Consider the following 15081-nt stretch of genomic DNA (forward strand, 5'->3'; position numbering starts at 1 on the left):
GACATTAAAATGGAGCCAAAGGAAGACTTCATAGAGGCAAAAGCCCTTGACTAGTAGTCAAGGGTTTGAAACCTTCAAGAATTCTGTCCTTTGTTTTGCCAGTGACTAGCTGTAAAATCTTGGGCAGATCACACATTCCCTGAGATTCCATTATTTCATATGAAATTTGAAAAAAATTTCAGGCACGTAGTCTTTCCAGTCTAAAAATGAATTTCAATTCAGCTCACTTATTCCCACTGTTTCCATCAAAAGTTTCAAAAGAAAACTAATTTCTACCTAAACAATTTAAAATGGTTAAGTTCAATGAACTAAAAATAGGCATTGAAAGATTTGGAATATTACAATCAAACAAAAAAAAAAGAAGGAAGAATATGAAGCATCAAAAAACAAAGGATCTAAAATAAACAAAACAATTTGAGAAAGGAATTAGAAAGCCTATTTTACCTGAGATTTTAAAAGTTTTGACAAAAAGATGAACAAACAAATTAATGGGACAGAAAAGTCAATCCACAGATATTTGGTCAAATGGTTTTATTAGTCAAAGACACTGAAACTATTTAACGTGGAAAGGAATATCTTTAAAAATGATGCTGGAAATGAACATTCATACAGAAAGGTACTTGACCCCTACCTTCCTATGGTCAAAAAAAAAAAAAAAATCAATTCAAGCTGGATCGTGGTTCTAAACCAAAAAGCTAAAATAATAAAGTTCCTAAAAATAATATTTTCATAACTTTGGGGAAGGTGATTATACAGAAAACATTAAATTGAAAATTGATAAACTTTTTTTCAACAACATTAATGCTTCCTTCACACTGAAAGAGACTGTTAAGAAAATAAGTAAGCAACAGAGTTGGGGGGAAGGGAAATAAGATTTGTAGCATGCTGAGGTGTAGCTCAGCGATAGAGTGCTTGCCTATACTGTAAGGCCCTGGGTTTGATCCCTAGCATTGAAAAAAAGAACTTATATGCAGAATGTATAAAGGAGTCTTATTAACCAATTAAAAAGGTGAGGAGGAATGGACAAAAGAATCATTTATAAGCACATGAAAAAAATGCTCATTAGTCATCAGGGAAATGCAAATTAAACCACCATGAGATACACCACATAACCAACCAGGAGAGTGGGTGGGATGAAAAAGATGGATAACAACAAACATCAGCAATTCTTTGTGCCACTCATACATTGTGTTGGTGGGAACAGGAAATAGTACAACCCTTTTAGAAAACTGTTGGGCGGTCTCTCAAAAAAGAATTAAATATGCATTCATCCTAAGACCTAGTGATCCTATTCCTAGTTTTTCAATCTGAAAGTAACAAAAGCATGTTCATAAAAGTCTCTGTTCAAAAACATTTATAGCAGCTTATTCATAATAGCTCAAAACTAAGACAGTTCAGGGGTTCATGAATAGAAATACAGATTCGTAAACAGTGGTGTATTCAAACAGTACTACACAGCAATAAAAAAGAACTAACCATTAATGCAAATGAATCTCACAGAGAAGCTGAGTAAAAGAGAAGCGAAAGTCAAATAATTAAAAATATAATTTTATCAGTCTAATTCAAATTTCTTCAAATGTGAACTTAAAATATATTTGCTGACACTCGGGCTCATTTTTCCCCACATAAAACTGTCCATATTGGTGTTCAGTAAGGATATATATTACTTCTAAATAGCTGAGGCCTCTATGCACTGAGCCACATAGCACCCCACACACTACTGAGGACTGTAATTCACCTCTTGTCTAACAGAATCCAAGTGATCTTTGTAACCTCCTCTCTACTAAATTTTCCTTCAAACTGAGGTCAGCTGAAAAAGTTTAAGAGAATCCACAATCAGCATCTGTCTTCCCTCTTGTAACAACTATAGAACAGCATTTTCTCCTACTCTGCTTGGGAAAACGACGACAAAACACAAGAATAATTTTCTGGCTGGGTTCGGTGGCGCATACCTGTAATCTCTGGGCTCTGGAGGTGGAGGCAGGAGGATGGTGAGTTCAAAGCCAGCCTCAGGAATTTAGTGAGGCACTAAGCAACTCAGTCAGACCCTGTCTCTAATAAAATAGGGTTAGGGATGTGGCTCAATGGTAAAGTACCCCTTGGTTCCCCCCCAAAAAAAACTGTTGGGCAGTCTCTTAAAAAAAATTAAATATGCATTAATCCTAAAATGAACCCTAGTTCCCCCCCCAAATCCCTGGTACCTGCCCCCGATTTTTTTTCTAAATAAAAGTTACACATTTTACATTTTTCATAAAGATCTCATCACACTGAAGTATCCTGTTGTTAATTATAATTAAAACTGGGTTTATAAACTGTATCAATAAACTAACAGTACTGTTTAGTCCTTTGTAAATTTGGTCATAGAAAAATGAGTATTAATAGCATTAGATGAATCTAGTGCTGCTTGGCAAGTCATTAAGAGAAAGATTTTATTTGGTCTAATACGTGAAGGCTCTTCAGGCTCTCTTTATAACATGCAAACCAAAAAGTATCAATATACCTTCATAAGTATATTCTGAGGGCTTTTAAAAAAAGCACCATAAAACTTAAGGTACAAAAATAGCTAAGGGCCAGTAATGCCAGTGGCTCTGGAGCCTGAGATGGGAGGATCGCAGATCTAGGCCAGTCTGTAGCTCAGTGGTTAAGTTGTCCCTGGGTTCAATCCCCAGTACCAAAACAAAAGTAGCTAAGGATGCAAACTGGCTAACTAAAAGAAAAAACATTTTTAAAAATAAATGGAATAATTACATTAAATATATTCACTCTGAATGTAATACCAAACAGTTTTGAAAAAGTCCAAATGATTCTGGCTTCACAACTGGACAAATCTATCAAGTACATACAAGTGTCACTCAACAGCAATTTTTTTTTTGGGGGGGGTCACATATCCCCTATTTCTATGAAAGATATTTAAATATATTTGCCTCAAACTATGTTTTACTTCTTTCAAGACTTACCTGAGTCTTAACTTTGTGACCATGGGTTTTCACTGAATGGAAGAGTTACCTCTTTCCCCTTTTAGAGCTTGTTTGGAGATGCTAGTTTCCTGCTGTGCATGGTGGTTCACACCTATAATCCCAGAGACCCAGGAGGCTGAGGCAGAAAGATATCAAATTCAAAGCCAGCTTGGCACACTTAGACCCTTTCTCAAAATAAAAAATAAGAAGGCTGGGGACGTAGCTCAGTGGTAGAGCCTGAGTTCAATCCCCTGTACTGGAGCGGGGGGGAAAAAAAGCTACTTTCCAAGAAACTATGTAATTAAGCCAGTTTAGTGACAAAACAGAGCAACTGTTTGAACTACACAATCAATTTCATTCCAATGATGTCTAACAATATCAGGTACTCTGGCAGTTTTGCCTAGCTGGGCTAGATGAGATTATAGATGGTGTATAAATGTCTAGCACAATACACTATTATTATAAAACTGGAGCTTAGGTACTGTCAGTGTTGTGATTTTGACATTTGAGAAGTGCTAGGCAGAGAGCTTTGTGTGACACCCTAGTCAGACTACAAAGGGAAACATCTGAGTCAGTCCTAGTGTGCAGCACAGGTGTGGCTTCAGTGTACACAGTATACAGATGACAGACAAGCTGTATTAATGAGAACTTATATAAAACACTCAGCCTAAGAAAACGTAAATAAGGACTCAGACTTTTTTGTGTGAGGATATTTAGTTACTTTAAGTAATATTTTTTACATTTCCATTTTTCATTATTTTTATTATTTATTTTGAGATGGGGTCTTGCTCTGTTACCCTGACTGGTCTCAAACTTGTGGGCTTACATGATCCTTCTGTCTCAAACTCTATTGTGTGTCCTGTGTATGTATTCATACATACACACACACACACACACACACACACACACACACACACACACGGATTTTTTTCCCCCCTTTTTGATCTTGAGGATTGAACCCAGAGCCTCACTGCTGAGCTACATCCTGACCTAAAGTTAAGTCTTTTGGGATAAGGTACCTCCCTAATGACAAAATATCCAATGTCAGTTTTTTTTTTAAATGAATGAAAGCAAAGGATTACAAATATTTTGGCATTTTATGTTTCCTGGTATAGTTTGAGGGCTGATAAACTCAACAGACGTAGTGGCTCAGTGACCATTCTGACTATGCTTTGTATTTCTCCTTTCTCTCTTCTAGATTTCATTAACTTTGAGATTAAAACAATATAATATCATCTTGTCACTGATCAAAGCAATCAAAGTGCTGATCAGATCACACTGATACCTGTGAGTGCCCCAAATTAAGTGATGAGTATGGGAGAGAGGCAAGGAGGTAGTAGGAGCACAGCCTGGGAGAGAGGACAGAAGAGAATGGTGTGACAACAAAGAGAATGGTTGAAGAGATGATACTTGTTCAACATTCTTGGCTTACCAAGCCAGATCTTGGAGACCAGAATAATCTCAGAGGTAAAAAATAGTCTCTTCTCTTATTGTAATGTTTAAGAGGGGAAAAAAAAAAGCCACAGATGGTTATAAACATTAGGCAAAAACAGAGAGCGAGAAGCCAAATCAGGTCAATATAAAGTAATAAAACACAAAAATAAGACACTGTAATACCATAATGATGGTATTCTATGTCTCAACAATTTAGAAAATGTCTATTTAAAATCTTGTCCCTCTATCCAAAGTAAAAAAGTAGTTTAGTAAAGTTATCAACATATGTACATACAAATAGAGAAACACATGAATAATGCAAAAGAGATTTATCAGTGATGTAATTTTGGCACTTTTACTTGGATTTTTAAAGAAAAGTGAATACAAACATCTTTGTACACAAATTCTCATTGTAGAGAAACAGGATGTAGAATTAAAAGGTGCAAACATCTCCCTTCTTAAAAATAACATTGAAACAGAGAACTTTACCTGTTAACCTTCAGGTTGGCAACTTCTACAAATCTGGCTTGATTGATCTAACTCCACAAGTTTAACAAAATTATTTTTGCTTATATCAGTGATACTTTGATATCCACTTCTAGTACATGTACCATTTGGCCAGAGGTCCATAAATAATAATAATGTTTTCAATGTAGAAATCTTAAAAGTTTTAAAGGGAAATACTGCTCAGTAAATAAATTCTCCTGGAATTTCTTGTAGCAAAGGTTCTTCAAATTTAAATCGTTTGGAGATGGCCTTTTGCTCCATTTTCTCTTTTTCAGACTGTCTGCATTGTCCTAAAGTATACGAAGCAACTACAATTAACTCCTCTGTCACAAGCGATTCCTCAGTTTCTGGTTTCTCAGTATCTGCTTTAATTTCAGGCACAGAATCACCTTGTTGGAAGGCATTTGCTTCTTCTAATGACTCTTTCGTCCTAAAAGAAGGATCTTGAATACTGCTCTGTGTCAACCATGGGTGTTTTAGACATTCTTCAGCAGTGGCTCGATCTCTGTATAAAGACAAATATTTCATACATAAGACAACATAAAAACTTCAACTGAAATTCAGAGCACAAGGTTTACTGTGAAATCTGAATAAAACAAGAAGTTTTGAAAATTTGAGTATAATTGTCCATAATATTGAAAAATAGTATTTTTAAGTAAAATAGTATTTTCTCTAAAAAGCTCTCTTGAGAGACCAGGATCAGACAGAAACTATCTACTAAGGACTGGCTGTCATTTCATTGTCAATTTCTACTAATGAATAGTGACACATCTGCAATAATAAAATTTTTCTAATTAATATTTAAATCCTAGTATAATGAGGTATGCAGTACAGGTCAATATGTTTTTCATTTTTATCAGTTTTCCTGTCAACACATATATTAGGCCAAGAGTTCTATCTAGTTTCTTTTTTCCTGTTTGTTTGTTTTACAATACTGGGGATTAAACTCAAAGACATACTATCACTGAGAGAAATTCCCAGCTATATTTAATTAGGTACCAGGGAACTGAACCCAGTGGCATGTTACCACTGAGCTATATCCCCAGTCCTTTTATTTTTTATTTTGGGACACTGTCTCATTAAATTGCCAAGACAAATTTACAATCCTCTTGCTTCAGCCTTCCAAATGGCTACTGGCTTGCACCACAGTGTCTGGTTAATTTAGCTTTATGTCTACATTTTTGTGTCTTCATTTTGGGATTTCAGTTGTTGGAATACTTTTGTTCAGAGAAGACTACTCAAAAATTGACAAAAATCAGGCTTGGGGTATAATTTGATGGTAGAGGACATGCTTATTAACATGTGCCACAGCCATAGGTTCATTTCTCGGCTTCCCTCCCTCCCACCAAAAAAGAAGATAAAGATGAATATTAATACTTACTCTGGTTTCTTAACTAAAAGTCTCTTGATGAAGTCAATAGCGGTTTCAGACACAATATCAAATTCTTCCTCAGAATAACTTAAATTCATCTGCGAGATGTTCAAGAATGTTTCCTGTTTATTATCACCTAAGAAAGGTGATATTCCTGTAAGCATGACATAGGTTAATACTCCAATGCTCCTAAATCAGAAAGAAAATAAAAGAAAACTTAGTATCATATTAATTTCTTGAAACCAATTTTTAAAAAATATTTATTTTTTAGTTGTAGTTGGACACAATCTTTATTTATTTATTTTTATGTGGTATTAGGGATCGAACCCTGTGCTAGGTGAGCACTCTACCACTGAGCCACAACCCCAGCCCCTCTTGAAACCAATTTTATCAATTTTTCTTTCACAAATAACTCTTACCACATATCTGTTGCCATGCTGATAGGATCATAACTAAGGATTTCAGGAGCTAGGATCAAAAACAGAAGAAAACATTTAGTTTTGTGGAAAAAATGCCTAATTTGCTCATAGAGGTAAAAAATTAAAGTAAGCGTTACAAACTAATAAAGCACTATCATCAAGGTTTGGGTTAAAACAAAGTAAATTAACACTATAATTCAAATTAGTATGAATATGAAGTCTAAACTAGATGTTTGTAGTTAACTTTTCATATTTCCACCCTTGTGGTTGAGTCCTAGTATTTAAAAAATATTTGAATGCCTAAATACTGTAATTTATACTGACAATTTTTGAGACCTTTCTCTTCTCACACCATCTAATTGGGCATCATATCGTCTATAAGACTTGAAATCTCTCTCAGAGCACCCACACCTCTTCTGTCCCACTCCAGTCCATAGCACTTTTACCTCTCATAGCTCAAGGGATAGAACATATGCTTAAGCATCCACGAGGCCACCAAAAAAAAAAAAAAAAAAAAAGAAAAGAAAACTTTTTTAGTCTTATAGGAAAAGCACCACCAATTTGGTATTTTACTCTTGAAAGTGTTCCATTTTTAAATTTAATCCACAGGAATTAGTTAATTTTTTTTGTGTATGTGTGTGTGCAGTCCTGGGGATCAAATTCAGGGCCTCGTGCATGCTAAGCAGACACTCTATCACTGAGTCACATCCCCAGTCCAGGAATGAATCTTTGATGGAGGGATTTTAATATAGCAGATGGCTGGCCCCCTTTGAATGTGAGTTCCCTGGTGAAGGCAATGCCTGATGTTAAACACAAAACCATCTCACTCTTTCAAATACTTACCCACATATTCAGGAGTACCCATAATTTCTCGTAGCTCTTCACTGTTCTTCATTATTCTTGAAAGGCCAAAATCAACTATCTTAACGTCACCCAATGGAGAGTCACTTGTCAGTAGAATATTCTGAGGCTGAAAAATATACCCCCCCAAATATTAATAAAACCATGATAACACAAAACATGTAGCCCACAGAACACAAATTTTACCTATAAAATTGAAGACTGAAGAACTTAACAATAAGAAGTCATTTGTGAAATAAATACTTTAATAACATACTTCCTATATGTAAGGCAGCAGCTTGGTACTCTTTGCCTCTACTGGTTCTTCCTTAGCATATAAATATGCTTGTTAAATACAAACCAAAACCACTTATAACAACTATCCCTGATGACCGTGAATGTCTTCCTGGTTAGCATACTCTCCCTGCTATTCCCTCAAAGCTCAGCTTCTTGAAAGCATGGTCAAGTGCACTTGCTGGCACTCTTCTTTTTTTGTAGTGCTGGGGATTGAACCCAGAGCCTTGCTCATGCTAGGCAATTGCTCTACTACTGAGCTAAACCTTCAGCCTCCTTGCTATCACTTTTCATTCCAGCTAAATCTGTTTTGTGCCTTCTACTAAGTCTGCCCTCATAAGAGGTCACAATAAGTTTAATAACCAAAGACCCACCAAATTCTGTGCACGTCTTTCAGGCACTATTTGCATAAATTGACTGCTGCATTTGGGTACTGCTGGTTATTTCTGAAATTCCCTTTTATTTTCTCCCTGTTGGATCTCTTGTCCCTCTATAAATCCTTTACTATTTTCTCAGAACTTTTTCATCTTGCCCTCCTTTTAAATGTTGATATTTTCCAAGATCTTGTCCCAAAACTCAGCATTCTACTTTTGAGCCATTTCATCTGTTCCCAAAGCTTCAGGGGCCACTTACATGCACATGACTTCCACTCCAAGCTCTTTCAAGACTCAGATCCAATTAAAATCAGATCTCAGCATGTGGCTGAATGTTACATCCTCAATTCCTTACAAGCCTTCTATTGAGTAAACACCTTGGAACAGAAGTGCAACCCCCAGCCCCAACAAACAGATTTCTCTTTTCTGTGTTGCCAATTTCAATGCCCAAGTAAAACACTGGAAAAATCACTCTAAAGTTCTCTTTCATTTTCCACATTGTATGAGGTCACCCACAAGTTGTGCCAATTCTATTTCCTAAATCTCAATATCCCCATTGCTTAAAGTTTTAATGCTCATTATTTCACATCTAGATCACTAAGATGGCCTCCTGTCTGTGGTTTATTCCACCTCCAACCCACGCCCCATCATACAATATAGTACAGTTGTCCTTCAGTCTGTGGGGGGTTGTTTCTAGGACCCTCTGTGGATACTGAAATCACTGAAATCTGCAAATGCTTAAGTACCTTAGTGTGAAAGGATCTAGTGTTTACAAACAACTAATGCATATTCTACCATATACTTGACTTATAATGTCAAACACAATGTAAATGTTACATAGATATACTTGTTACATTGTTTTGTTTAGAAAATGATAGGAAAAAAAATCTGTATATGTGTTATGGTTTGGATATTAAGTATCCCCTGAAAAGCTCACATTAGGCAATGCAAGAATGTTCAGAGGTGAAATCATTAGAATATGACAGCTATAACCTCAGTGGATTAATCCATTAATAATTTGAATGGATAGTAACTGTAGATAGGTGGGGTGTGGCTAGAAAAGTATGTTGCTGGGGGCATGCTCTTGGGGATTATATTTTATCCCTGGTTTCTACTTCCTGGCTATCATGAGCTTTAACAGATTTCCTCTGCCATACCATTCCACCATGATGTTCTGCCTTATCTCAGGCCCAGAGCAATGAGTCAGGTGACCATGGACTGAGACCTCACAAACTGTGTGTCTCAAATAAACTTTTCCTCCTCCAAGTTTTCTTGTCAGAGCTTTTGGTCATAGAGATAAAAAGCCAGCTTACACAAAATGTTCAGTGCAGATGCAATTTTTCCCCAAATATTTTCAATCTACAGTTGGCTATATCCATGAATAAGAAACCCTTACATACAGAGAATAGGCTGTACTCTTCCCATAATGCAAGTCTGGTTATGATGCTGTAGGTCACTACTATCACCAACAGACACCACACTCTCAAACAGGGTGGAAGTTAGGATGTATGTGGTGGTCAAGGTCAAGGTCAATGTTTTACCCAAGGGAAAACTGACTAAGATAATTTCACATAAAAAGATGAGCAAACTTATTATGGACTAAAATATAAAGTCATTTAAAAATTTTTGAAAAAATTTTTTCACTTCAGAAAGTCTGTAATTCCTGATTTTTGACAATAAGGACATTTCCGGGGTGAACTGAGAAGCATGGGTACTGACAAATTCTATAAAACTTGCTCAGCAATCAGTGTTTATGAAATCTGCAAATGCTTAAATACCTTAGTGTGAAAGGATCTAGTGTTTACACTAGATCTATGATACTCTAGGATCCTAGATACATCTAGGATCTATGATGCTCAACTCAATCTCCTGTGTGCTGAGCTCTGACAGCAATATACTCCTGAGTCCTTTCCAGGATCAATCTCTTGTCATTTCTCAAAGGCACTCCGTGTTCCAAGTCAGATTGGCTGTAATTCTGAATAAGACACATGGTCTCATACCTCATGCCTCTGCACATGCGCTTCCTCTCCTCCTTTGACAAATTCATTTTCATCACTCTGTGCACAGTGGATCCATAAAGCACCCATTCCTCCATAAAGCCCTCCCTCTTCTCCCTTCTACCTTCTTCTCCCTCCTTCCAGGCAGGAGTTGAGGGTTGCCCCCTCTCATGCATGGCAAGCTCATTGCATTGTTTCCTTAAATGTCAATTTTTCTGTCTCCTCCATATCAATGTGGTTCTCTAGATGTACAAAATGAATGTTCACGCTTTTTCTTCTTCCACTCACATCCAACTGTTCCATTTGACTTCTGTTCTCTCATTCTAAGTCACAAAATCCAATGATATTTTCCAAGGCTTTCTTCAAGACTACTTTGATCAGTACTTCACACTATGGCCCATTCCTTCCTGTTCACATATTCTTTTCCTCTTGGATTCCATGACAAAACAGTGCCTAGTTTCCTTCCTACCTCTGGCTGCTTTTTCTGTTATCTACCATTATCTAGTTCCCTGAAAGATGGATTTCTCATGGCTTGATCTTGAGATCCCTTTCTCTTCTCATTCCAAACTCTCACCTTGCAAAGACTATTGCAACCAAAGCTTAAATACCACCTACAGCTTATGACTCAGAAACTTTTATCTCTTTCAGACTTCTTAACCAACTGCTTACCTAATCTCTCTTCTCTGATATCTCAAAGGCATCTCAAATTCAGCATGACCAAAACCAGACTCATCTACCCAATCACCCCTCCTATTGTTTTATATAATTAAAATTTTTATGGGTTTATCAAAGTCTGAATTCAGAAACCAAGAAAGGGAAGAATGTTCAGCTTCATGAGGGCAGGAGCTGCAGTACTGATCACTGTGTCAGCGCCTACTACACACTGATATTTGCTGAGTGAATGAAAAGGAGAAACATAAATATATAAAAAAAATGCAGATAGCCTATTTTGTCTTAGGGATGTTAGTAGTATAAATATTACTAATAAGAAGTCCCCACTGTCGAAGAGTTCATAATCGTAAGAGAAAAAGAAGGATCTATGATGCTCAACTCAATCTCCTGTGTGCTGGGCTCTGACAGCAATATACCAAGTGCTTAGGCAAAAATATATAAAAGGGATTAATTCTACCTCAGAAAATTACAGATGAGGTATGTAGGAAGACTCTGAAGGATAAAAAGGACTTCATCATTTATTCAAAAATTTTTATTGACTGCTTTCTAAGCTAGGCCTTTGGAAAATAACAGAAAACAAGGCACGAGTCCCCTCTTGGAGCCTTACTTTTTTTTGGTGGCAGGGTAGGGGGTCCTGGGGATTGAACCTAGGACCTCAAGCATGCTAAGCATGTGTTCTACTACTGAGCTATAGCCCTTGCCTGGAGTCTTACATTCTAATGAGGACAAATAAATACAAACATATAATTTCAGGTAGTTTGAAGTGCTACGGGGACCTCAAAAGTAGGGTGATTGCTGAAAGGGGATGTTAGGAGTGTGCACATCTCATGCTATCTTTTTGAGAGTCAGAGGAAACAGTCATGGCAGTAATCTTCAGGGTTAAATTAGTAGGGGACATTCAAGGCAGAGGGAGGAGCAAGTACAAAGGCCCTGAGGCAAGGACAAGCTACTGGAGCAGGATCTCAAGAAGTCCTGTATAGATGGAGAAAAGCACAAAGTGGAAGGAGCAGCAGTAATGGTAGGCATGAGAATGGAACCAGGGAAATGGGAATTACAAGGTTTCATAGGCCATTCTGGGCCAAATGACACAAACCATATCCAAATCATAGCAAATGTGGTATACCTTGTGTCATATTTTTTATGTTACTCCTGCTTTCAAGCAGTATACTGATGCTTAAACCATCAGTGCTTAAACTTAAATCCCAAATGGGAAAGTCCCAGCATCTAGTCCATTTTTAACTATGCACACAAGAGGTGGAAAAGTTAATAACCAACACTGCTAAAAGACCAAACGAGTAAAAGACAAAAAGCACCAGATTTAAAAACTGAATTTCTTGGGCTATTTTTGGCCAGTCCTCCCCTGTCCTCCAGATTTACTAAAAGCAGGCCACTGTGTTGAATGAGTAATCCACCAAATTACTGAGACTATTTTGGGATGGTAGTTAGTGTTGTTTTGACTTTGCTAGAGTTACTGCTTCTCAGACTTGTCAGTCCTGCAACATGTTCTATGTGTTAAATAATTGTGCTTTATCTTAATCATAGTTTTTCTTTTCCATTTTCATGGACTTACAAACTTACATGTTCACAGACTCCTAAATCTCTCAAAGAAATTCCCAAGCTGTTTTTAAGGTATTTGACTAAACCTTCAGTGAATCAGTGTTTTGAAAAATTGATAATTTTGAGGTCTGTACTGAAGCCAAATAATGTCAATTTTCTCATTTAAAGGGTTCTTCTAACAGAAAATTTCATTTTTAACTATAATGGAGACTAAATTGTAATCAAAGTTACGAAATATATTGGAATGATCAATTTCCACATAATTAAAACATAAGAAAATACATTTAGCTTTGAAGCAGTCTGGGAATTTTTTTTTTTTTAAACAGCTTGGTCTTTCAAGCTCTTCCAGAGATGCAGAGTCAACATTGTAAGCACAAATTCTCACTGGACAGATAGATAGCTGTTAAAGGTACAGGACAATAGACTCTTTGTCCAGACTCAACTAGAAATGACCTTTTGGCAGAAATCACTCCTGACTGCTGCTCCATTGCAACACCAACTCCATCTCAGCCATTCACTTAGAGACACGTTCCCTTCAGCAGTTTACTGAGTGACATGTTTGACTGCACACACCAAAGTGAGGGTGAAAGAAATGCTGATAGCTTCAGACCACCTTGTCTTCTAGATCTTCTGGGTTTAGGAGACAAAGATAGTCTAGTTCCCAACATCAAAGGCCCATCATAAAGGCCTCTATTAAATTTGGCAAAGATTTCTACATTGAACTGCATGAGAGAGAAAGGAATATGATTTATATTGAAGGTACTGGGGAGAATGGGATATAATTTCCTTGTGTAAATACACAGTTGAACCTGGTATTCAAGAACTTAATATTCACCTTGACTGCTTTCAAGTGACATCAAAGATCCATGACACATGGTGTTGGCAGCCTGTCTGACTTGCTACTTAATTAGTTCCTGAATAATGGTCACAGATTGAGGTGTCATAAGTTGAAAGACCATTTTCTATAGGTGCAATGCTATTTAATTTGGGATTCTGTTCCTAGAAGACCTTTTTACATCATAAAGTTGGTAGAACATCATAAAAATAAAACATATGATTTTACAAAGTTAAGAGTATAAAGCCAAACTGAAAAAAATCTATAGTATATAACATTTCTTTTGGGAATTCTTCTTCATGGCTAATATTAACCGAGACTTCTTATGAAGCTGGGATCGAAGAGGTCATGTCTTCCAGGTCAGTATTCCTGAAGGGAGCAGAGGCGAGAATTTCCTGTAGTGAGGATCTCTGAAGTTCTTATGCATAAGAGACACCAAAGGAGGAAAGCAAAACCCTAGCTCCACCTCTAATGCTAGAAAGGGTTTTAACTAGGGGATCTGTACCATTAACAACCAGGCACTACAGATAGGTACACAAATATCCACACTAGCTGTCAAAACAAGGTCCTTGTTACTATCATATGGCTATTGTGTTGTGACTGCTCGTGTTTGTCACAGTACTAAAAAATGAATTTAAGTTGGTATCTATATAAAAAAAAATAATAAGGAAGCTTCCCAACTGTTTTCTTTACTTGGTGCTTTTCTGTAGAAAACCAGTATGTAAATGGATATCTAATATCCTTCCTCCTGATTTCAAATGATACATTATCAAGGTTGTTTTAGAAGTCAATCTGCAGATTATACATACTTATATTTCTTCCTTCAGAGTGTTACTTCATGCACTGTTATTTAAACACTATGAGGTATATATAAGGAGTTATGGAGTGTGTGCTATAGTGGCTCCTGGACCTGAACTATCAGTATCACCTGGTTGGACCTGCATCAGAATTTCTAGCACTGGTGGGTGGCAATATGTTTTAACAGGTTCTTCCAGTCAGTCTGATGCACAACAGAGTTGGAGAACCACTATAGTAAATAAAGCATCTACCTTCTGCCAAAAGGGAGACCATAGCAGAGTTCAAGGTGGATTAACAGATGATGTGGAGAGAGATGAGGTTGCCATTCAGGGGTCTAGGGGTTTCAGTCTTCTTAGACTGCCTTCCTCCTTCCTAATCCCAACACCTCTGGATGGGGCTCAAAAGGCAGTATCTATGTCATTCCATTTTATTGCCATTCTCAGAAAGGTGAACTGAATGTGAGAGAAAACTCAAGTATTGGTAACACTTTTTGAGCCCTGACTATGGTAGTAACTGAAGATAGAATTATTCCTAGACTTACTGCCAATAAAATTCCCTTTTTAGCTTACCTCAGTTTCAGGTGGCATTTTATCACAGGATATATTGTTCTTTTTCTTTTTTTCCTCCTCCATCTACTTCTTTGATTATTTATTTATTTATATGTACAGGGGATTGAACCCATGGGTACTTAACCACTGAGCCACAAGCCTAGCCCCTTTTAAATTTTTTTTTTTTTTTACTTTGAGTCAGGACCTCACTAAGCTACTAAGGTTGGCTTGAATTTGTGATGCTCCTGCCTTGGCCTCTTGAGCCACTGGTATTATAGGGGGATGCCACCACACCTGGCTCTTTGACAATTTTAGATGAGAGATCTACTTGCCTCCACTTTCTTGGATTCTCCCCACTTATTTTATTTACTCCTGCCTGCCTAACTTTATAGAACACTGCTTTTCAAATACTGCTCCTCAAAAGTCCTCTCTCTTAAAAACAATAGAAACTCCTATTCTTCTCCAATTACCTAAATC

At 36.9% G+C, this 15081-nt stretch overlaps 1 protein-coding gene across 1 annotated transcript in view; it reads right to left on the reverse strand.

Moving 5' to 3' along the window:
* Positions 1-4719: 4719 nt before the first annotated feature.
* The window catches only part of Stk17a (serine/threonine kinase 17a), a 30103-nt gene continuing 19741 nt past the window's right edge, over positions 4720-15081 (reverse strand). The window contains exons 4-7 of the mRNA XM_005319223.4: positions 7533-7659; positions 6690-6738; positions 6280-6459; positions 4720-5403 (exon numbers count right to left, since the gene is read on the reverse strand). Of these exons, the coding sequence (XP_005319280.1) occupies positions 5079-5403; positions 6280-6459; positions 6690-6738; positions 7533-7659 (681 nt within the window). The 3' untranslated portion in view covers positions 4720-5078. The remainder of the gene's footprint in view (positions 5404-6279; positions 6460-6689; positions 6739-7532; positions 7660-15081) is intronic.

The sequence above is a fragment of the Ictidomys tridecemlineatus genome, chromosome 2, assembly GCF_052094955.1.
Source record: "Ictidomys tridecemlineatus isolate mIctTri1 chromosome 2, mIctTri1.hap1, whole genome shotgun sequence".
Taxonomy (NCBI): domain Eukaryota; kingdom Metazoa; phylum Chordata; class Mammalia; order Rodentia; family Sciuridae; genus Ictidomys; species Ictidomys tridecemlineatus.